The 24,385-nt window shown below is 43.9% G+C and overlaps 2 protein-coding genes across 2 annotated transcripts in view; both read right to left on the bottom strand.

The window, feature by feature from the left end:
- Positions 1–13,857, bottom strand: part of LOC130386033 (uncharacterized) — a 41,967-nt gene extending 28,110 nt beyond the window's left edge. Inside the window, 10 exon segments of the mRNA XM_056594819.1 lie at positions 944–1,007; positions 1,190–1,473; positions 2,773–2,836; positions 3,016–3,281; positions 3,825–4,136; positions 8,102–9,181; positions 11,830–11,893; positions 12,075–12,358; positions 12,692–12,778; positions 13,137–13,857. Of these exon segments, the coding sequence (XP_056450794.1) occupies positions 944–1,007; positions 1,190–1,473; positions 2,773–2,836; positions 3,016–3,281; positions 3,825–4,136; positions 8,102–9,181; positions 11,830–11,893; positions 12,075–12,358; positions 12,692–12,778; positions 13,137–13,431 (2,800 nt within the window). The 5' untranslated portion in view covers positions 13,432–13,857.
- Positions 13,858–18,591: 4,734 nt separating this feature from the next.
- On the bottom strand, positions 18,592–24,215 carry mapre1b (microtubule-associated protein, RP/EB family, member 1b). The gene is made up of 7 exons (XM_056595223.1): positions 24,045–24,215; positions 22,727–22,857; positions 21,451–21,596; positions 20,636–20,834; positions 20,045–20,154; positions 19,745–19,897; positions 18,592–18,946 (listed from the first exon to the last, which is right to left on the bottom strand). The coding sequence occupies exons 2-7, from the start codon at positions 22,845–22,847 to the stop codon at positions 18,884–18,886; spliced, it is 792 nt and encodes a 263-aa protein (XP_056451198.1). The 5' UTR covers positions 22,848–22,857; positions 24,045–24,215; the 3' UTR covers positions 18,592–18,883.
- Between the last annotated feature and the right edge of the window lie 170 nt (positions 24,216–24,385).

A 24,385-nucleotide genomic window follows, 5' to 3' on the forward strand; every position in this document is an offset into this window, starting at 1 on the left:
TAGAATCTATGGGTGCTGTAAGATGAGGGGAATTTCCAACCGCCCTGTGCTTTAGGCATGATGATGATGATGAATAATACCTTACATCCTAGACCATTCAGAGTACAGGAAATGGGCAAGTCGTCAAATTATATTAGGCGTGTGTTGCGAGGTAGCATGCATATCCAATACAAATAATTGTTCATTTTGAATCATGATTATTATTACAACTTTTACCAATTACTACAAATGGGACAACTAATAATAATAAATGACATTTATATAGCGCTTAATATGGTACTCTAAGACGCTTAATAGTGCCCCCTGAGCATTTGGACCTTCCTGTTTCCACCTATTACAACCGGGACTTAACTAGGGCTGAAGGATTAATCGAATTCAAACCAAAATCTCTGTGTAATGGAACGCTGTATGCAAATCACGAAGGCTGCGATTCAAATAAAAGTTTTTTTTTCTCAATTATTTTTTACTGTTACTGTACTGACTTGAGATCAGTACATTACAATTCAATAGTTAAAAAAATATGTTATTTCATTTCATCTCAACACATAGGCATGGCCTTAAGGAAGGAGTGCTTTACACGTGGACTGCTTCCAGTCTTTGTTATACAACAGAAAATGTTTAGCTTGTTTAGTGAATAATACAGAACATAAGGAACTTTACAAAGAATAATCGCATACTAAATCTCAATTGCAATACTGGTCGAAAAAAATCACAATTCGATTATTTCCCCAAATCGTTCAGCCCTACACCGGTCTGCCACGAAGAACATGTAAATCATTCTACTATAAACTGTATAAGTAGTTCTGGTGTTTTGGCAGCGCTCTGGTCATGATGCGCTTTCAAAAGAGGACCAGGCTTTTTAGCGCAGGCAGAATCAAGTACATTCTCAGTTGTTCCAGGTTGTTTTCTTGCTTTCTTGCATGCAATGTGTATTATAACTAACCTGCAGTGGGCATGACTCCACCAATTTCCTCTTCATCCTTGATTAAAACAGTGTCTGCGGTCTGCTGCTTTCCAAATAAAGAAGGAAACAAACACAAGAAATATTCTTTCATCAGCACAGAATAGTTGTCAATCCCCGCTAACGACACATTGAATCATAAAGGTGGGTGCTTTCTATGGGTGTGTGTTGGAGTTGTAGCAGAGGAAGCCTCTCTTTTGGATGGTGAATGAGAAGATAAATTCAAACCTGAACCGTCAGCTCCTCACGGTGGACCAGCTCCTTGCCGCGCTCTAGGCTCTTGGCCACGCTGTGGTCTGCAGACAGAGAGTTCAGGGCCTCCAGTTCAGACACGGTGAAGAGGGTGTCATGACCGTGCAGCGCCAGTGGGCCCTCCCCTTTTCCGTGGACGCTCAGGATCCTCATTTCCTCGCTGTGACTGGACATGTGGGAGGAGCCAGGGGCGTCCACATGCAGACTATCTGAGGTGGCGCCGCGCTGTGTGCTGCGGTCTCCAAAGTCATCGCAGTCTTCTGAAGAGAGGAAAAAGTAATTGTTTCGATACATTATTTGCAAAAAAGGAGCCAATGTGCATTTGTACACGTGAAAGGAACTGTTTAAATGTATCTGTATGTAACATTGACACAGAGGGTTTAAATGTGTACTGCAGACACAGATTCAGAGTTTTGCTCCTCCTACCCACTCCTCCCTAGACTCAAAGCTCAAGCGTGTGACCAGGTTGAGGACACTGATCAACTGCTCTTGACTGTTTCCATCTTTGAAATGCAACCACCAAGTTTGACTCGTGTTTCATCAGGGCTCTGGTCATGATGCTTTTCAAAAGAGCATCAGGCTTTTTAGCGCAGGCAGAATCTAGCCTAGAATCTATGGGTGCTGTAAGATGAGGGGAATTTCCAACCGCCCGGTGCTTTAGGCATGATGATGATGATGAATAATACCTTACATCCTAGACCATTCAGAGTACAGGAAATGGGCAAGTCGTCAAATTATATTAGGCGTGTGTTGCGAGGTAGCATGCATAACCAATACAAATAATTATTCATTGTTCATTTTGAATCATGATTATTATTACAACTTTTTCCAATTACTACAAATGGGACAACTAATAATAATGAATGAAATTTATATAGCGCTTAATATGGTACTCTAAGACGGTTAATAGTGCCCCCTGAGCATTTGGACCTTCCTGTTTCCACCTATTACAACCGGGACTTAACTGGGGCTGAAGGATTAATCGAATTCAAACCAAAATCTCTGTGTAATGGAACGCTGTATGCAAATCACGAAGGCTGCGATTCAAATAAAAGTTTTTTTTTTTCAATTATTTTTTACTGTTACTGTACTGACTTGAGATCAGTACATTACAATTCAATAGTTAAAAAAAGATGTTATTTCATTTCATCTCAACACATAGGCATGGCCTTAAGGAAGGAGTGCTTTATACGTGGACTGCTTCCAGTCTTTGTTATACAACAGAAAATGTTTAGCTTTTTTAGTGAATAATACAGAACATAAGGAACTTTACAAAGAATAATCGCATACTAAATCTCAATTGCAATACTGGTCGAAAAAAATCGCAATTCGATTATTTCCCCAAATCGTTCAGCCCTACACCGGTCTGCCATGAAGAAGATGTAAATCATTCTGCTATAAGCTGTATAAGTAGTTCTGGTGTTTTGGCAGCGCTCTGGTCATGATGCGCTTTCAAAAGAGGACCAGGCGGCTATTTAGCGCAGGCAGAATCAAGTACATTCTCAGTTGTTCCAGGTTGTTTTCTTGCTTTCTTGCATGCAATGTGTATTATTACTAACCTGCAGTGGGCATGCCTCCACAAATTTCCTCTTCATCCTTGATTAAAACAGTGTCTGGGGTCTGCTGCTTTCCAAATAAAGAAGGAAACAAACAAGAAATATTCTTTCATCAGCACAGAATAGTTGTCAATCCCCGCTAATGACACATTGAATCATAAAGGTGGGTGCTTCTATGGGTGTGTGTTGGAGTTGTAGCAGAGGAAGCCTCTCTTTTGGATGGTGAATGAGAAGATGATTTCCAACCTGCACAGTCAGCTCCTCGCCGCGCTCCAGGCTCTTGGCCACGCTGTGGTCTGCAGAAAGAGAGTTCAGGGCCTCCAGTTCAGACACGGTGAAGAGGGAGTCATGACCGTGCAGCGCCAGTGGGCCCTCCCCTTTTCCGTGGACGCTCAGGATCCTCAGCTCCTCGCTGTGACTGGACATCTGGTAGGAGCCAGGGGCGTCCACATGCAGACTATCTGAGGTGGCGCCGCGCTGTGTGCTGCGGTCTCCAAAGTCATCGCAGTCTTCTGAAGAGAGGAAAAAAGTTATTGTTTTGATACATTATTTGCCCAAAAGGAGCCAGTGAGCATGTGAAAGAAACTATTTAAATGTAGTAGCACAGACCCAGATTCAGAGATTTGGAGAGGGATCTCTCCTCATACCCACTCCTCCCTAAACTCAAAGCTCAAGCGGGTGACCAGGTTGAGGACACTGATCAACTGCTCTTGACTGTTTCCATCTTTGATGCGCAACTACCAAGTTTGACTCGTGTTTCATCAGGGATCTGCTCATGATGCTTTCCAGCCTAGAATCTTTGGGTTCTGTAAAATGAGTGGAATTTCCAACCGCCTTATGCTTTAGGCCCGATGACGATGATGAGGAATACATTACATCCAAGAACTTTCAAAAAGGCAGCAAATGGGATTATCATCCTTATTCATCGTTCATTTTGAATCATGATTATGATTCTTATATATTTTTCCAATTACTACAAATGTAACAACTAATAGTGCCCCCTGAACACTTGGACCGTCCTGTTTTCCCCCCATCACAGCCGGAAACCAACTCACCATCTCCCTGTGGTTTAGTCTCTGGTTTGCAGATGTCCGCTCGAGCCAGGGCAAAAAGACTTGCGGCACAGGATGCATTTGATCTCGTTTGAAGCCGCAAAGAAAACAGCTCACTCCTCATCACCTTCATCCTCATCCTCAGCGCTTGGTTTTCTTTCAGGCTCCGAGTTATTTGTAAGCGAAGGGTAGCCGAGCCTTCCGAGAACAGTTGGCTAATTTCAGATACAGCAGCTTTCGCAAGTACGTCCATTATGGACGAAAGCTGTTCTTCCAGAGTTGGACCGCACGGTGACATGTTTAATAACATATCTTAGTCTGTTGTGGATAAAAACCCACAATCTAATACTCGAAAAAATACGAGAGGACTAGGTTTGAAAGATTAAGGCGTTATTACCACTTCCATAAGGTAACAACAAAACCTGAAATGGTTTGCAAACAACTCCTGAACATTCATCAGGTATCTTTTTATATCCCCCTTGTGTGGCTTCCCCCAACATGCACTTGGCCAATCACAACGCTCCACTATGGTCCTTGATTGAAATGTTCACACATCTTGTGTCTCCCACTCCCGTTCCCCAGTTACTTAGCATATACTTATTTTCATGCCCTGTATATCCAGTATATTACAATGAAAATACATCAACATTGCAGTCAAAACAAGTTACATGTCAAATCATGACAGTTTAAAGATGTTATCTCCTAATTGTACGGATATCCTGCGAGACACTATTATGTTCCTGAGAGGCCACCGTAGCTGGAGACTGTGGCGTAACGAAATGTTTAATAAAGTTAGTTGAATACTTACCAGCTAAGAAGTCAGTCCCATATTGGTAGGCTACATGGTACCAGGAGTTAAAGTATTAAATCACCATACTGAACTCAGATCTGCACTGAGGGGTATTCCACAAAGCCGGTTTTATCACATAACCGGGTAAGTTAACCCAGGGTTTGCGGTAACCCTAGGTTTTCCGTTCCAAAAGGATCACGGTCTGTTAGTTGCTATAGAAACATATGCTCTGAATCAAACCTGGTCGGAGCTGGTTTTGCGCAGGTTAAGTTTGAAACATAACCCGGTTTTGGGTATTTCAACCGGCGTTCACCGCAGATTTCATGTGTTCACAATGGCCTTTTGATGAGAGAACTGCTGATATCGGAACGCTAATTATACAATCCACCGGGAGCGATAGATAAGACCACGGCTCGACATCTTGGCATATCGGATGACTTTTTGCTGGAGTGGAAGAGATATAGATTCTCGCGAAAATCTTTAATATATTTAAATAGCCTTACATAGCCAACACTACCAATCGAGGGCCTGGCCTCAGTTCACTCCAGACTATTTGCGTAGCCCTCCGTTTTTTTCAAATGGTAGTTTTATCTAGGCTATAATGTTGGAGATGCTGAGCACATCGCAGTCGTTTCAGATGACCCATCCAAGATTTGTATCGGCCTCCTATCATACAAAGAGCAATATTGTCTGAGTACTATGCCGAGAGGCATTTACAACATAAAGTATAAAATAGTCCTAACGGACTTGCATCCACTGGAGAATGTTCGATCGTAGCCGGCGGTTTCATTACAAGCACTAATCCATCTTGATCTGTGAAGTTGATGAATTGTCACTTTTAGGTTTTCTACCCAGTTACCAAAAAAAGAAACATTTGGAATAGTATGCGCTGTGGCAAGCACACAGTTTACATGTGTTACTTCGAAGGCATAAAAAATCTAAAATACAAGAAAACACAAAAACCTACATTCAACCAGTGGGGTATGGCCCCTGACTCTCTGAGGTAGTAGGTACCTCCAGGTGTCATTGTCAAGACAATTTGAGGGCCAGATCCAGTCTGCCGACTGTCGGCCTTTTCACGATTGGCTTAAAAAAATAGCTTATTTAAATTTATACCAATACGATGGTGGGAAAAGCTTACCAGTTTGTATGTTTTTTATACTTAATTTTTATACTTCATCCGCTGACCGCTTGGAAGCAATCGGAGTACATATTTCTTTAGAAGAAAGGGGTTATGTGGTAGGATCTTTAAGAATGCTTAACTGGGATATTTATAAATTCATGGCTCAAATATTAAGAATCTTGCTTTTGACGTGTAACTAACGCATTTACGCGGCCAGAGATCCGCTGCAAGGCTTTTGTTCTCCGGGTTGCAGAGGCTTTAGTGTTCCCTTTTCTTGTGATAATGTCCTTCTACTCGTCATAGCTCTCCAGGAGAAGCTGGAGTTCCATTTCATTGAAATAAGCGGCCCGTTTCGCCATATTGATCAGGGTTTCCATGATCCATACATCACGTCTTTTTAGGTTTGGCGTGGACGCGCACAACCCTGTGTTAACCAACCCCAAGTTGATTGAACTAATGCATAACCGCTGCTGTGGAACCGAAAACTCTGGGTTGGTCGGCACAGGGTCAATCAACCTAGAGTTCAGCGTTAACTCAGTGTTTGTTAAACCTCCGTTCGTGGAACACCCCTCTGATGTTTGTTGTCTGTTTGTGGTCTTTACTGTGTATTTAAGTTTTACTGTGTATTTAAAATTGTATTCATTTAAATTATTTATTTATATGACCTATATATTGCTTTTGTATATTATTATATAATTATATTCGATAACATGTGTGCACTTTTATGGAGCTGCTCATTGCATTTCGTTGTACTTTGTAAGATGACAATAAAGCTTTCTATTCTATTAAATCAAGTTAAGGGATTTGAACAGTCTAAATGGAGTAAACAATGCAAACATGCACACCATTTAAAAAACGTTGGAAACAAATAAAGTGAAGAGCTAAATGAATGGCCAATGTGATCAAGTTTGAATACATTTGAGATAAACTACAGAATAGCTAGGTCCTTGTGGTAGTAACTTGGAAAAGTATGTTGTTGACCTTATTCCTTCATATCAAGTTCATCAAAATAGGCTCACAAAATGAAGTTTATACCGTTGAACTCCTTTGAGTCTCAGCTTTAATATAGCATATCGTTTGTGTAGATAGCGTGAAAAAGATTGTTTAAGCATTGCTATCATTTAACCTATACTGGGAGTAAATCGAACATGTAGCAAGCGCCTAGCCTCTAGAGATATAAACAGGGGTCCCCACAGACAAATGGCCGAAATATAAACACCATATTTCCAATCAATGAATCAGTTTAGCACCAGGGTGACAAGAAATAATGTAACCGTTTAAGCTTGACTTTGTGACATTATAGGTTAAATATTGACGTTAAGGCTCTCAGATACTTAGCTTTTTTGATAGCAACCTTGGGATAGAGCGTCATCCAGCATCCTCAAGCTCGAGCCTAAACGGAATTCAATGAGACCAACTGAAAATATACGAGGCTGGTATGAAATTACACTGTTAAACTGTGAATTTGTTCAATGTTCGAATGAAGATTAACGTTTAAGATTGACCAAGTTACGATGCCTGAAGTATTTGAAGTGTCAGACAAGAACAATCTTTATAGAAGCACACGATTCCAAGCAGATCTTAACATTTAAAAATTTGAATGTAGTCTCTCAGGGAAATATTGTGGAAGGAGCAGGATCCCAATGTTTGAGAATAATAAACAAAGAACAAAACATAAGAATAACAATTGAGCGCTGCATGCTTGACCTAACTATTATAAATCGTATGTAGCCCATACATTTTAAAGGGTTTTCTATACGTTCTCCATTGACCTAGAGATAACTCTTGTCCTCTAATTCAAAGCTGTTGTTAAAGTTTGCATTGCAACTGTAGCCACAAAGTCTGAAACTGAGGCCAATCGACTGACTTCTTTGTTGTGTAGATTCCTTTAACTGTCTTGCAGCCAAGTCCACTTTGCCCATTGTATATTGTAATTTAACTTGATCTCTCCTCTGGACAATCCTAAAATCTCCACGATGGTCCCCCCCCCCCCCCACCTTTGTTTCTTTTGTATTAACCCATATTGTGAAATTGCCTGTAAGAATCATGTATATCCATTGTCTCATTGAATGTATGCTCGGTAACTTTGCTGCCTGTATCTTTCTGAAATAATGCTCTAATTTAAATCAAATATTTGGTTGTTCAAAGTGTCCAAAAAATAATTGATCCTTCACAGACAAATTATTCACAACAATAAGAACAAAAAGCGAAAAGTTGGAAAGTGTTTATAATCATGAGGAAAAAAAACCTACAGTCATTTCAAAGAATCCAGGATAGAGGTGTGAATCAAAACGTCCCGCTGCCCGTGTCAAAGCACCCCATTGCCTATGTTCTTGAGCAGGTGCCAACGCAAATTGCTAGGGTCACTGAGGCTGGCGTTGCACCTTCAGGGCTTCTCCCTGGAGTGAGTCCTCATGTGGTTCTTCAGGGTGGAGCTCTGACTGAAGCGCTTCACACATTGGTCACACCTGTAGGGCTTCTCCCCGGAGTGAGTCCTCATGTGCATCTTCAGGATTGAGCTCTGTCCGAAGCACTTCATGCATTGGTCACAACTGTAGGGCTTCTCCCCGGAGTGAGTCCTCATGTGGATCTTCAGGACGGAGCTTTGACTGAAGCGCTTCTCGCATTGGTCACAGCTGTAGGCTTTCTCCCCGGAGTGAGTCCTCATGTGGCTCTTCAGGTAGGAGCTATGACTGAAGTGCTTCCCGCATTGGTCACACCTGTAGGGCTTCTCCCCGGAGTGAGTCCTCATGTGGCTCTTCAGGCTGGAGCTCCGTCTGAAGCGCTTCACGCATTGGTTACACCTGTAGGGCTTCTCCCCGGAGTGAGTCCTCATGTGGCTCTTCAGGTGAGAGCTCTGCACGAAGCACCTCATGCATTGTTTACACCTGTAGGGCTTCTCCCCGGAGTGAGTCCTCATGTGGACCTTCAGGTCGAAGCTATGACTGAAGCTCTTCAAGCATTGGTCACACCTGTAGGGCTTCTCCCCGGAGTGAGTCATCATGTGGGTCTTCAGGGCGCCTTTCTGTTGGAAGCGCTTCTTGCATTGGTTGCACTCGTACGGCTTCTCGCCGGTGTGGGTACGCATGTGATTGGTCATATTGGTATTGTCGGGTAAATCCTTACCAGACAACACACCGGGCTGGTCCTTGCCGCCACCCCGATGCCCAGTCAGCTCCTCAAGGTGGACCAGCTGCTCGCCGCGCTCCATGCTCTTTGCCACGCTTTGTTCCGCGGACAGCGAGCTCAGAGCCTCCGGTTTGAACGTCGTGAAGAGGTTGTCATGGCCGCAAACCACCAGTGGGCCCTCCGCTTTTCCGTGGACGCTCAGGATACGCAGCTCCCTGTTGTGACTTGACATGTGGGAGGAGCCAGGACCGTCCACATGCAGACTATCCAAGGTGGCGCTGGGTTGTGTGCTGCAGTCTCCAAAGTCATCGCAGTCTTCTGCAGAGGGAAAAAAGACGGAAAGTAATTGTGCAAATTCATTATTTGCACAAAGGGATACAGTATGTATCCTTTTGAGACATAGCACCTCTACGTCTACCCCTTTTAAAGATGTGGGGAGGTCATAAAGACAAAACCCAGAAGATCTGTTGGTTCCTATCACATGTTTTACCAATACTTGAGTTATATTTGGAATCAGAGCTGATCTGAGTATTCCTGACAACAGAAGCATGTTAGGTTGTATGTGAGTTTGTGAGTTTGTCTCTGTCTGTGTTCATTTTTTGCACTATTTTGTTTCTGCTACTCATTGAGCACACTGGATTTAAGGATATTATCATTCATCACATGAAATGAATGTGGACTACCTGGACTCTGAAGGGCTAGAACAAAGGGTGAGCTGGGCCACAGCAGCCCTGTTAACATATTCAAGCACCAGAAGTAGCAGCCCTGCTAACATCTCAAAGCCTCAGCAGCAGCAGTAGCAGCCTTGCTAACTCCCAAGGCCACAGCAGCAGCAGCAGTAGCAGCCTTGCTAACGCATCAAGGCCCCAGCAGCAGCGGCCTTGCTAACATCTCAAGGCCCCAGCAGCAGTAGCAGCCTTGCTAACGCATCAAGGCCCCAGCAGTAGCAGCCTTGCTAACATCTCAAGGCCCCAGCAGCAGCAGCCCTGCTAACATATCAAGGCCCCAGCAGCAGCAGCTAGCATAGTAAACTCAGTAATTTAAAGACAATGGCATTTTTCTTAACTTTAGTATGTTTGTTGACATTTTGGGACCTGACTCCAAGGAATTGCCGGTTGGTGAGTCCCACTAGCTATGTGTCGAGCATGCAATACACTTGGCACTAATGTTGCCGGGCATTTTCAGCAACCACAGCCTGATTTGGTTTGGGCCTCAAACCTGTGGTCGGACTCACCTAGGGACTTACCTAAACTTCTATGTTTTTTTACTTTATATAATCTTACTCTTTCCCTTAAGGAAAGGCATTGCCTGGCTTTAACACATGAAAAAACTGCTTCAAAAGGCAACGTGAGACGAGGAGTGATGATTGTACTACTCTTACTTCTGTCTGGAGATGTGCAATCAAACCCTGGGCCTGAATTGCAATGTATCCAGACTCCCGCTGATTTTAAATTAGACATGTGGTCATCTCAGAAACTTGGCTGACAAAATCTATTACAAATGAAGACATTAGCATATCCGGATACAATGTTTAGCGTACTGAAGGGCCCAAGAAAGGTGGTGGTGTAGCCATTTTCGTTAAATCAAGATTTGATGCTTCAATGGTTCTGTCTATCTGTATGCAATTTGAATTTTTGGCATTGAAGGTGGAAATAGCAAAGTCCCTCTCTCTGACCGTTGTCGGGTGCTATAGGCCTCCATCTGCCACAAAGGAGGCATTATCTTCATTGCAGCATCTTTTGTCCAAATTAAATTATAATGAGCTTTTAATGGCTGGTGATCTGAACTTGGATTGGCTAAATTCGGATGAAGTTACATTTTTCTGTGACTCTATTAATCATATCCAGCCGGTCAACCTACCTACAAGGCCACATCTTAAAAATTCTGAAAAGTCCACTTTGATATATATATTTTTTATTGATCCGACTAAGGCTTTTGACACTGTGGACCATGCTGTTTTAAAGCATAGGCTTCTTTGCTTGGGTTTGTAAAATCATGTACTTTCCTGGTTCACAGATTATTTGAGTGACAGGAATCAGTGTATTAAATACATGGTCTGTGTTCTGAATTTTTGAGTGTCCACAAGGGGGTGCCACAGGGTTCAATATTAGGAACCCTCTTGTTCATTATGTGCATTAATGATTTGGGAAAAAATGTGTCAGATGCTAACATGCATTTTTATGCAGATGACACAATTATTTACTGTTTTGGATCAACTCCTGCTAGAGCTGTTGAATCTCTGCAGAAAGCTTTTGATGTAATCCAGCACACACTCCTGCAACTAAAACTAGTCCTCAACACTGAAAAACCTTAACAAATGTTGTTTTCAAACTGAAACTGTCCCCAGAGTGTCCACTCTTGAGGGAAATGTCATAGAGGTGGTTCATATGTATAAATATCTTGGTGTCTTGATTGATGACTCCCTTTCCTTCAAACCCCACATTGACAATCTTGTGAAGAAATTGAAACTTGGGCTTCTTCTTATTTTTGTTTTCTCTTTTGAGGTGAAAAAGCGGCTCGTCACTGCAACGTTTTTATCCAGTTTAGATTATGGAGATTTGATTGATATGAATGGCTCAGCTAAATGTCTATGTAAGATTGATGCTGTTTACCATGCTTCTCTGAGGTTTATTACTAACTGTGGAGCCCTGACCCATCACTGTGAATTGTATTCTCGAGTGGGTTGGCCCTCTTTGTCCACCAGGAGGCTGGGATACTGGTGCACTTTTATTTAAAAGGCCATGCTTGGGCTACTTCCCTCCTATTTTTGTAATTTAATCACACAGAAAAGTGTTGCTTCTTACAGTCTGCGTTCAAACAATCAGATGCTTCTGTCAGTTCCATGAATATGAATGATGGACTTTCAAAAGAGGACCAGGCTTTTTAGCGCAGTTAGAATCGAGTACATTCTCATTTGATTCAGGTTGTTTTCTTGCATAAATGCAATATGTATTAGGCCTACTAACCTACGGCGGGCATGCCTCCACCAATATCCTCTTCCTCCTTGATTAAAATGGTGTCTGGGGTCTGCTGCTTTCCACATAAAGAAGGAAACACACACAAGACATATTCTTTCATTAGCACAGAATAGTTGTCAAACCCCGCTAACGACACATGAATCATAAAGGTTTGTGCTTTCTATGGGTGTGTGTTGGAGTTGTAGCAGAGGAAGCCTCTATTTTGGATGGTGAATGAGAAGATGATTTCCAACCTGCCCAGTCAGCTCCTCGTGGCGGACCAGCTGCTCGCCGCGCTCCAGGCTCTTGTCCACGCTGTGGTCTGCAGACAGCGAGTCCAGGGCCTCCAGTTCGGAGGCGTTGAAGAGTGTGTCATGGCCGTCCAGCGCCAGTGGGCCCTCCCCTTTTCCGTGGACGCTCAGGATCCTCAGCTCCTCGCTGTGACTGGACATGTGGGAGGAGCCAGGGGCGTCCACATGCAGACTATCTGAGGTGGCGTCGTGCTGTGTGCTGCGGTCTCCAAAGTCATCGCAGTCTTCTATAGAGGAAAAAAAATACAGAAAGTGAGAGTTTCCGATACATTATTTGCACAAAATGAGACAGAAAAGAAGAAATTGTTTAAATGTATGCAACATTGACACAGAGGGTTCAAAATGTGTACTAGTGCCGACACAGATTCAGAGTTTGGGAGCCCCCCTCCCTCAACTCAAAGCTCAAGCGGTTGACCAGGTGGAGGACACTGAACGAACAGCAGAGCATAATGATACGAGCACAACATGACATGAGAGGGACAAGCGCAATTATTCTATTCTGGCAATAGCAAGCGACAGCGTGTCATTCCCTGTAAGCTGATCAAGGAACATGTACATACGTTTTGAACAAATTGATGTTTGAGAATGATAAACCAGCAGATGTGGCATCTGGCTGGAAACCATTCCGGGCTCTTGACGGTTTCCATCTTTGAAATACAAGTACCAATGTGTTTCATCAGGGTTCTCACCATGCGCAGGCATGCATCAGGATTTTTTAGCACAGGCAGAATCTAGCAGTCAGCCCAGAATCTATCCGTTCTGTAAAATTAGTGGAATTCCAACCGCCTTGTGCTTTAGGCCTGATAACGATGATGAGGAATACATTACATCCAAGAACATTCAGAGAGCAGGAAATGGGATTATAGTCATTATTCATTGTTCATTTTGAATCATAATTATTATTAGAACTTTTTCCAATTGCTGCAAATGTAACAACTTAACGTGCACCCTGATTACTTGGACCGTCCAGTGTTTTCCACCTTTCACAGCCGGGACACAACTCACCATTTCCCCGTGGTTTAGAGATGTTGGCTCGAGCCAGGGCACAACCAGTTGCCGCACACGATGCATTTGATCTCGTTTGAAGTCGCAAAGAAAACAGCTCACTCCTCATCACCTTCATCCTCATCCTCAGCGATTGGTTTTCTTTCAGGCCCCGAGTTATTTGTAAACGAAGGGTAGCCGAGCCTTCCGAGAACAGTTGGCTAATTTCAGATACGGCAGCTCTCGCCAGTACGTTCATTATGGACGAAAGCTGTTCTTCCACATTTGGGCCGCACGGTGACATGTTGATTGACATATTTCACTGTTGTTGATAAGAACACACAATCGAACACTCGAAAAAATACGAGCGGTCGAGAAGAACTGGGTTCGTTTAATGGTGCCTCCAAAACAGTCTGAGTCGCTGGGAATTTCGGAGATTGGGATCGGAGGAAATCGCCTTGACACTGGTCGGAGATTTCCCTCGGAACTTCGTGCGGAAGTAGAGCAACCTGAGCATCCGAGTTGACGTCACAATAATGTCTGCCCACTTCATTGATAGAACTTGCAGCAAGCACTAATAGGCGAACTTAACACCAATCCTAACATTTGCATTACGATACTTAAGATTAATTTTAAACATCACTTGATAAATTCTCGCTCATGTTCAACCTTCGTTAACAGTTCTTACAACTGATTCAGTCATTCCGAGTGTTCAGTTCAGGAAACGCCCCTTCGAATTTCGAAGGCCAACCGGAAAACAGATCTTGCTGAACATAAGACTTCATAACAACTACGTAGTTGTTATGAAGTACGGATGCCCGCAGGGACCTCTTTGCGCTTCTTTGCTGAATCAGATTAATCAGTTATTAGAAATGCTTGTGTTTCATCAAGGCTCTGGTCATGTTTTGGAAAAGAGCATCAGGCTTTTTCGGTGCAGGTAGTATCTTGCAGTCAGCCTAGAATCTATGCTGCCTAGAATCTATGGATTTAAAATGAGGGGAATTTCCAACCGCCTTGTGCTGATGACGATGATGAAGAATACATTAGATCCAAGATTCATAGTGCAGGAAATGTGCATAACGTCAAATTATATTAGGCATGTGTTGTGAGGTAGCCTGCTTCTCCACTACCAATCATTATTCAGGGTTCATTTTGAATTGTGTTTAAAACACAATGACTACAAATGTTAACTAATAGTGCACCCTCAACCATTGGACCTTCCTGTTTCTCCCTATCTAATAGTACACCAAACATAGGACTAAGGTCTTCAGTCAAAATGTACAGATTAAACTTGGTTCAATCAGGCCTATTAACCTCAAATATTTAACCCTGTGTGGGTACTGGTGACATACAGCCAGTACGGAATCTTAAGTAGTTTGCCAACTATTTGCAATACAAATGTTTTGAATAATTGAATAATGAAATGAAAACAAGACCTGTCGACATGGAAATACAGCTTTATTCTTTGTAAGAAACTTTGCTTCAGTAGTTAATGAAAGAATTTATCAGAACATATGAAGCTGACCCGATTTAAACTTAAAGGTACCTAGACACACAGGCAGTGAAAAGATCTGTACAAGAGATCAGTCACTGTGTAGAATATAATATACATCATGTGTATGATATATTATACACGTGCATAAACACAGATAGTTGAACAGCAGTATGAAAGCGGTGTTCAAAAGCAACATTCCCTTTTGAACCTAGTACTTTCACCACTTCAGGATGAGCACCCACTTTAAATATACACCCGTCATTACTGATAGTATAAAACCTAATTTGCTCTAGAACTATTAGAATCAGCCGAAACACCATCTGTAACTCTTGGCCTCGGGTTCAACACTAGGCGGCTATAGACAGTCCAACAAATGACCGTTGAGTTATTTTCAGTCCCCTTTTTAAAATATTTATTTTAACAAGTAATTGTGGGCCATTGTGGAAAGACCTCATTCATGCAAAAACCCACGGGAGTAAAAGGTAGCAGACAAAGAAGCCTGCGTCTCCACTAGGTGGGCCACGAGAAGGTGTGTGATCATAAGGGTGAGGGGAACCTAACCGTATCCCCTGACAACCAGTTGGAGCATACTCATGGACCACCGAGTTCTACCAAGTTCTATCTGGTTCTGGTTCACATCGAGAGGCCTTACCGTGAAACTATATAAGAGAAGCACTCATTAATAAGTCACACGTATTCTGAAAAAATTGCAGAGTAGCATTGATATTCTCCTGATGTGGATTTATTAAAAGGCAACTTACGCATTATAGAACCTTAATAAAAAGTAGTGTAATGTTCAGGTTTAACGTTCAGGCAAACTGCTGAGAGACGGTAGCGCTTTCAAGGGTCACCGGTCGGCCGTTAAATCTGATCTAATATCAGTAATGTATTCAAACATTTTACCGTGCTGCCTAGGATTTTGTTTCAAGAGAGTAGGGTCTACTACCGTACTCGGGGCAGACTAACTGCCTAGTCGCTAGGAGACCAGCGTATACAATGTAGTCCATTAAGGGGATGTGCAGCAATCTCTTTGACGAAGACGGCTAACCACCTAGTAGTGAGGCTTTATAGATTTGTCTGTTTTTCTTACTTGATATTGGTTTGTCATCTGAACAACAGTTAAAGAACGCTAAAGAGGGCTTGGCTCAACTGTCTGACACTTATAAAGACCTACTTTCACTATGCAATAAATAGGTTGTGTTGGATTTTGGATTGGAAATTGAATTGTTCTTAAGATGCTGTTTGTATCCTGGCTCTGCCCGCCTAAGTACTTCCACTCTGTTTGAATTTCCCTTCAGTACTAGGTCTGGGTCTGCGGTAGGTTAGTGGGTTATCTCTGTCTACATTTTCTGCGTCCGTTCAGTGAACAGAGTGGCTGAGCTCAATGACGTTAAAGTCAGCTCTCGTTGACGGACATCTTCATGCACGCTGTGTCTGGTTTGTTTACAGCGTGCGCACAAAGTGATTCCCGGCCAAACGTTATATTGGTTATGGAAGATCCAGAGTGGCACTGGGCAGATCCAATAGTTTTAAACTTCAACAGACACCCGCCTTCAAGTAAGTTAACGTTTGTCAATTGAGTAGGTCCAGACTCTCTGTACAAATTAAATGAAGTACGACTACAAGAGTCTGGTAGGACCAGGCTAATGCTGTTGGTCCATTGACCATAAATGCAGTGTCCCCCAATATACCATAAAGTACAAAGAAACAGCAGTGAACGATTGCTTTGGGGGATTTCATGGAAGACATAACGTTGTCTCATCGCTCCGCACATCCCAGCGTCTTCTCAGACTACGGCCCCTCATTTTTGTTGGAGAACCTCAGAATAGAACAGTAACAAAAGGTCAACCGACGACAGGAAATACATCTTTGCACAAACACAGACCGAACGTATAATTTCTGTATTTTCATTTATAAGGCAAAAGATCAAAATACAAAGTCTAAAGTTTTCAAGTTAAAAAAAAAAAGTTTAATCATTTGACCCTGGTTTGCTCGTGTCAGTCGAGCCTTGGTCAGGAATTCCAGAAACGACCGTTCAACAAACCATAGGGGTCAAGATATACCTGTGACGTCATAGGTTCATTAGGTTATACAGCGCTGGACGATACAGAAGTGTCGCCTTCATCAGCCGTGGAATGGCTCAAATAACAAACATTTTAAACAGGGCGACCAAGCACAGAGCAGGGCTGAGAAGAGACCCCCACAGTTTGCCCCTCCCAGGCAGGAACCAGTTCAAATGCCTTGGCCTCGGCAGGAAGTGAGATACTCAGAAGATTCAATTTCACGCCACTTCGTTCAGGAAATTGTTTTAATAATATCCGCGAAGGAATCACACCATTTCATGTTAATCTGGAAGGTTGAAGGAACAGTTTTTGTTACCTAGGATATAAACTGCCAAACAGGCTGCATACGTTTCATGAAATTGTCTGTATTGTGAACTAAGCAATCACACTTTGGTGACTCTAGTCAATCTCCAGTAGTCAGTATTGGCTAGTGGGGGCCGATCCAGAGTCACTGGTGGGAACAGTGGAATTACAGAAAAACAGGATCTCCAAAAGCACAATAAAAACATACCGGATCCGACGAAAACTAGAGTCAAATATCAAGGGCAGTACAGCCAGCCTGAGAGCCTATATGAGCCAGTCAAAAGAAATTCAGCAATAGATTGTGACCGTGCCTGTAGTTATTGTAATTGTAATAATTGGATAGTCTATGAGAAGTCCCCGACTTGATAAAGCATGTCAAGCTAAGGCTTCATGGGAAGATAATGAGACAATCTGCTCTGATGCGTGAACAACTGCCAGACACTTTGGATATCCAATACCCTTTCTTCTTTAATGGAATCAGCAAAACAAGTTTCTCCAGACAATTGAACAAATGATGACCATTGAAGACGAGCGAGATACACTCACTCAAAGTAGACACACCGGAAGGTGAATGTTAAACAAGAAAACAAACAGGTGAATGTGTTCTGCTCAGGCCATCCCCATAGAACATTTCATTACAGAGCAGACCAAGAAGGCGCCAAACAAAAAGAAAGAAATAGAACCAGGAAATAGAACCAGCATCAAAGCATCGCTTTTTTGTTCTTTCTTTTTTTACGCCAAAAATGGCCTAACACCAAGACGGTTTTGTTGGCATGTTTGGCTCTTGAAGCACCATGAAGGGGCACTCACAGGCCTAAAGAGGAGGTGTGGCCAGACGCCTGGTCCTAGAATAAACCCCCACGGACCTGCTAGCCTAGGAACTACAGCCGACTGTCTAGCACTCTCTCGGTGTCGTCAAGGAGCTGCCAGCACATTTATTTATTTTTAAAACCGTGGTCAAGTCCACATCGAGATAAGCCGTCCAAAAATGAGCATAGGAAAGTTCATTTTGGGGTTTGCTGACAAACTATTAACAAACTTGTTTGACTCTAAATAAATTATCTTGTTTGGCAGTGGATGTCTACCTAGCTGTTGGTCGTGCCCTGGAGTACAGTCGCCCATGTACTGTGTCCGTTTAAAAACAACCCAAAAGAACATTCTAAAAAAGGCTTGTATGAGGGGCACAGAACGGCCGGCACAGTGGCGCTTCATGGGGAGAAGGGGGGGGGGTTTAGTCTGGGACTGACTCACAAAAAGGAGGGGCATACCAAGGAGGCTCTTCCTTCTCGATTCGTTTCAACATGATATTTTTGTTAACATGCACGTATGTACGCACACACAAACACACACACACACACACACGATATTGTTGCTCATACTGAAGTCTGTTGGATATCCAGGTCTGTCTCGGTGTTGACAGACTGGTTGTCGGGGGGGCAGGACAGGAGGAAGAGGCACCGCAAGAGACTCACCAACCATTCTCTCCAACGGACAACACATAGACGGTCGTCACGAGGGGGGGGGGGGGGGGGGGGGAGGAGTGTCCATTTACTAATAGGAATGGAAGCCATGGGCATGGCAGGGTGGGGGGGGGTGGCTTTAGGACCAAGTCCAAAGGAGAGCAGTGGGGGGAAGGGGGGGGGCAACTTGTGTAATCATCCACAATCACAGTGAATGAATGAATGAAAATAAAATAACCTAAAAAAGGCGTTTAGGCCCGGCCTCGAGGTGGGAGGAGGGGGGGTGGGCCTCGTGGCGCGGCCGGCGTGGAGCGCAAACGTCGTGGCGGGTCGGGGGTTAAAGTGGCTACAGAGGCTAGAGGCGGGGCTACGGAGGCTGGCGCTGGGCAAAGTGGACCGGCCCCGGCCACGCGGGGAAGGGGGGGGGGACGCCTCCCAGCTCGGCTCCTAGAACTCCTCCTGCTCCTGCTCCTGCTCCTCGGACTCTGCGTCGGGGATCACGAAGCCCTCCTGGAAGGAGGAGAGGAGGAGGAGGACGGGGAGACCCACGGGGTTAAGGTAGGGTCACAGTGCATATCGGGGTCGCACTCCAAAATTATTAAAACACGACATCAGAGTGTTGGATCTCGTCCCCAATTATAACAGGCCTATGAAAAGGGGGACATATTATATTATACCACCAGGTGTGCGTGGGATTAGCCGTTACAAGACGTTTTGAAAATAAACCTCTTCTAACGTCACATGTGGGCGCGTCCACCTCGATGGATGAGCGACGTTTGCTACAGTCAACTGGGTAGGCTGGAAGATTACATCTAGGTGGAAAACATCTAGGTGGACACGCCCACTTATGAAATATTACTAATAATAGCTAATCACACTCACACATGTCATTTTTAAGGCTCGGAATAACATATCGATGTTTAAGTAAAACCCTGCGGTAAAAGGATGTAAACGTGCTGATAAAAGCCAGAATAGGACACATTATGTACGAGATCCTACTGACACCAAGAGTTCACATCATGATCAAACTCCGCTGATAGCACGCTGAAGCGTGTTCACTATGAGGTCATCCCCTCGGGCCAACACAACAGGAGCGTCACAATGTTGCCCAGGGAGTTCCTCTACATTCCTGCAGAGCCACGTTAGATAATAAGCATCAGCAGGCCTCAAGGGAGACCCGTTAAACGCTGGGCCACCGGCATGAGGCCGTATTTACTACGCTTCTAGGACGCAAAGTGGGAGCAATACAAATCTGTTCTACTTGTGGCTCTCTCGCACGTTGGAACAGGAGACTTGAACCGAACTCACGTCTGTGGCGTAGAGAATCTCGATTATCCGTTGCAGCGTTGGGTCGCCCTCCCCCTCCTTCTCTTGGCATATCAGTTCGATGTTCCGCAGCTTGCCAAAGTAAAAGTCCCTCTCCTTCTCCATGTCTTGGATGGTCGTCTTCAGAACGTCCACCTAAATAACATTGGGAGGACAGGCCCCAAAAGTAATCTTGGTGAGTGCAGAAGTGCAGCATTTTCCCCTCATTAGAAGCACATTCCTTCATCATTTAATTTTGATTGTTGGATTCCATGGGTTTAGGTCAGTGGGCGAGGGGCTGACCTCCTGATGGAGTTCTGCTTTCTCCTCGTCTCCACCACCCATCATTGTTCTTCTTGTGTTGGTCGGAGCCATCTTGGGTGCTACCTTGGCAACGGCTGCTCTCTGGGGAGCTTTGGGGTGAAACAGGAAGAGATCAGCGATGGCATTCTCTGATTACGCATGGCTACGCAAAGCCAGTTGAGGCTTCGGTAGCACAGAAGAAACGTTTCAGTTTCTTGTTAAAATGACAATGAATATACAGTTCCGTCATTTATGGAACACAATAGTGACAATGAACACTGACCCCACAGTGTAATTCAATGTTGGATAGCTATAAAAATGAATGGTCCAGAATCTTGGAGGAATAATCGTAGCTCAAGGTTAAGAGCCAGCACCAATGGGACGCTCTGAGCAAGAGCACACAGGTGGTGTTCCACCAGACCTCCATGGGGTCTGCCACGGGCCTGAGGATAGGCCCAGGTTTAGAGCTGGTACTGGGGGGTTATACGGGTAGAGCTGGTAGTGGGGGGGTTATACTGGTAGAGCTGGTAGTGGGGGGGTTATACTGGTAGAGCTGGTGGTGGGGGTGGGGGATGGAGAGGGGGAGCTGACCTGGGTTGAGGATCTTCTTGGGGGGCCTGCTGAGGGCCGAGGTGGCGGGGGTCATAGACGTGGCGTCCTGTCCCTGGCGGGCCTCCAGGGGGTCGTAGTCCTGCCCGTCGTAGTTGGCGTCAAAGAACTTCTTGAACCACTGGACGAACTCAAAGTTGTCCTGGAACTTCCCCTTCACCAGCTTGTCCACTGGAATGATCTGAAAGGGCCGGAGGATTATATGATTATGGTTTTGCATTATGCACACAAGCTGAATCGTGCAAGTGCATTCCTGTTGGCACACACCCCAGGTCCAGAAGAAAAGGGCGAGCAGCCAGCCATCATTATCGGACGATGAACCCCCTAAATGGGTGACCTGAGCATCTGAACCACATGTCAAATGGTGAGCCAACCAGAATACGTAGAATGACGTCGTCTTCTGTTCAGTTCTGCACGATTTCAGAGACGATTAAATTCCCGCGATAGGCAATGTTCTAGGAAAATGTTATCCCACATCCCTCCCGAGTTACATGCATCCCAGCAGGAAGCATACAAAAAACCCTCGTTTGGTTGGTTTGGCTACATTTAAAAAGAAAACATTGGATAAGTCATCGGTCGCTGTAAGATAGTCTCACTCAGTCAACACTCTGGACAGTAAGACATGAAGTCTTGAGGAGGCAGCCGTTATAGGCCGCCTCAATTCATGTCTTCAAAAAATGGGCTGCTGCTGTTAAAAGAAATGTTGCTAGGTCTTGTTATCTTATTATAACCTATGATTAAAGGGGCAACACTTTGCCCTGGAGGAGCTGGGAGGGGCCATATTCCATATTCCATACCTTGTCGACGCCCATCTTCTTGAAGGACGCCTGTAGAAGTTTAAAGTTGTGGATGTATTCGTGCTCTAGCTTGGCAGCAAACTTGACTTTCTTCAGAGGCACAGAGTTACGGAACAGCATGTCCATGAACTGGCAGTAGGCCCCACCTACACAGACAGACGCACACAATGAGCTTACATCTACATACCTAATATATCTTAAATAGAATTATCAAGAAGGTTGTTTTCCACTGCTTTCCCAAAGGGAGCAATGGCTTAGGGGTTGAATACTAAGTCTGCACAATAAAGGATTAGATCAGCTGTGCACTGTGTTCAGGCCTCCACTGCCCAGGTCCTGACACACCCTGCTCTTCAAAGATATGACACAGCAGCTGGGATGCTAGCATGCAATGCAGTCATAAGACCAGACTCCAGATATCACCAAGGAGAAAATAATTATGTAAATTAGGCCGTTGTGGATTATGAAGTCCAAGTTACCCAATGACTTTACATTAATGCTAAACCTTGTTATCATCATATCAAATTAGATAGATTTGATATTTTTTTATATATACATACTTTGTATCCAACTTTTGATATAAAAATAAATAAAAACAAATATTAAATGTATTTGTCAAGAACAAATGAAAACTACGGATCGGAGGACTGACCTCACATACCATTATACCAGATCAGCCGTAGGCCTTTAAGCACTCAGTTGTTTGAAACATGATCTCATCCCATTTGCCACAACTCAGAGCCAAAAATTGGGGCTGTTCTCTTAGGTTAGCTTGCTACATCATGACAATGCAATCTGGTCCCCTGTGGATGAGCACAACCCTCTCATTATGTTTCAGTAGCCTGGTTTCACATGGTGAGGCTAATCTATATACCAAGAGTTTATATAGTAGCACTGGGACCCAACGTTCATACATGTTGGCCAATGGTTTCCTACAGCTGGTCTTAAAAATAGCTTTCCCTAAAGCAGATCTTTGGAATACATGCATCACTGGTTCTTCCTTTAAAGTTCTTAGAAAAAACATGGTAACATTCATACAATCCCAAAAATAGCTTGGTTTATACGACTAAAGAAATTAGAAGCATCGATATGTATTCGGGACAGCCACAAGGGTCTACACTTCAACGCACATTTGTATGCATATTAATGTTGAGGCGTTGCAATACCATGATGGAATGTTTCCATTTCTTGGGATCACGTCAGTGCTACTGCTGTGCAGAGGGATTACAAGAAAGAAGGATTTTGACTTGACAAAGTTTGCCCCAGTCTCGCTGCTTACCTGAGCACAGCATCTCTATCTTGGAGAGGTTAATCTGGAGAGACTCGTTGATCCAGGCCAGCATGTCATGCCGACTCAGGTTCTCACTGGTCACAGAGGTGGAGTACACATTCACAGCCATCTTCGGTCAACTGCAGACACAAACCAGACGGATTCAAGACAACCCGGGGAATTTTGATTGATTTGAGTGAGAGACATGCAGGAGGTGACAACGTTCAGATTCTATTTGACCTGTTTTTTCAGTTCCTTATCTACCTTTGTTTACCATGGGGCTTGAAAAAGGGGAGATACTGGTTGAATAACTAGCTGGTTTACGAGTCCATTGAACCTCTTCTAAAGCTAATTGGGGACAAAGATAAATACACCTAGTGTTCTAAACTACAAACACTTTCAAGAAGCCATGCATAATTTAGACCAGAGGGGTGGTGATCACAACTCCACAACTGCAATGTCTTGAGGGGAAGTTATATGGTGTGTGCCTCATGGAAACATGCTGTGATTAATGTACATTATAGTAACCCATACATTTCGTTTCATTAATACATTTGACGGGTGACGAAAATTAGCTTCTTGTCCAGATGATGTGGTACACCCAGGTTCCCGGTTCGCCTGTCACATTCAACGTGTATTTTATGTTGAATGGTGACTGCAGCATACGTAGGGCTCTCCAAATGGAATTCGGTCAGCTACATGGAAATGTCCACCCATAATTACCGCTGATAACGTTGAATAATGAAATTATTTCCAGGTTGTGAACAGCACCAATGACACGGAGTGTGAGAAAATAGCTCCTCTAAGAATGCCGAAAATAAGATATCGGGAGAAGTGTAAGAATAGTACCGTCTGTCTCACGTCAAGAATCAGAATTCGTGAACAAAAAAAAATAGGCAATCAAAATATCATTGATTTTCGGCATCAGAAATAACGCACCGGGCAGATGACAGTGCGTCGGCGCTGGCCGTGGAAACATCTTTGTCACCAGGTACAGGCTAACGTTAGCTAGACCCGCCACACAAGACACTTCCCCGCCCTAAAGTACCACACGATGTTCCATCAGAGCCGACACGGGTCTGTTTGGGGAGACACCAACCCTAGTCCATGTAAACTCTGGTCTCTTGTCTCTCAAGATTGAATGCAGAGCTAAAAAAGAACATCGAAAACCCCACCCCGATCTGCCTTTACGAAGGGGACGTCCGCATGCCCGGTTATGCTATGCGCCCTTTTCCTAGCTTATCATCAGTGCTGAACAAGCGATCAATGCTAATATAGCTAGTACCGGCAAACCAATGCTATTTAGGAAGACCACAACCACACCTACCGTGTAACACTTGAATTTCGCAATTCTTCAAATTAAGAATGTATTATCGCTGGAACAATACTGACAGCGTTTTTTTTTTTCTTATACAAAATATGTCACACACTGCTCTGTTCTGCGCTTCCTTTGGCAGTCTCTCAGTCCACTACCGGCAGCGGAAGTATAGCCTCACTGGCGCTATGACGTAAGACGTAACGGGGTTACGTTGATGATGAGATGTTCACCCTTTTTGAACAGCTCTGGTTCCGGAAGTTAATTTCCCATTCATTTTCTCCATTGCCTCTTTTAGAAAATCGTAATGTACAGAGTCTGGGACCAAGCCAATCATCCGGCAGGTTAGTCGT

This window comes from Gadus chalcogrammus, chromosome 7 (assembly GCF_026213295.1).
Source record: "Gadus chalcogrammus isolate NIFS_2021 chromosome 7, NIFS_Gcha_1.0, whole genome shotgun sequence".
NCBI classification, from domain to species: domain Eukaryota; kingdom Metazoa; phylum Chordata; class Actinopteri; order Gadiformes; family Gadidae; genus Gadus; species Gadus chalcogrammus.

Coding starts and splice junctions, on each gene's coding strand:
- mapre1b (XM_056595223.1), bottom strand. CDS start 22,847: ATGGCTGTGAATGTGTACTCCACCTCTGTGACCAGTGAGAACCTGAGT. Junction 21,597..22,726: donor GATAGAGATGCTGTGCTCAG/GTAAGCAGCGAG, acceptor CTGTCTGTGTAG/GTGGGGCCTACTGCCAGTTC. Junction 19,898..20,044: donor AAGCAGAACTCCATCAGGAG/GTCAGCCCCTCG, acceptor AATGTTATTTAG/GTGGACGTTCTGAAGACGAC.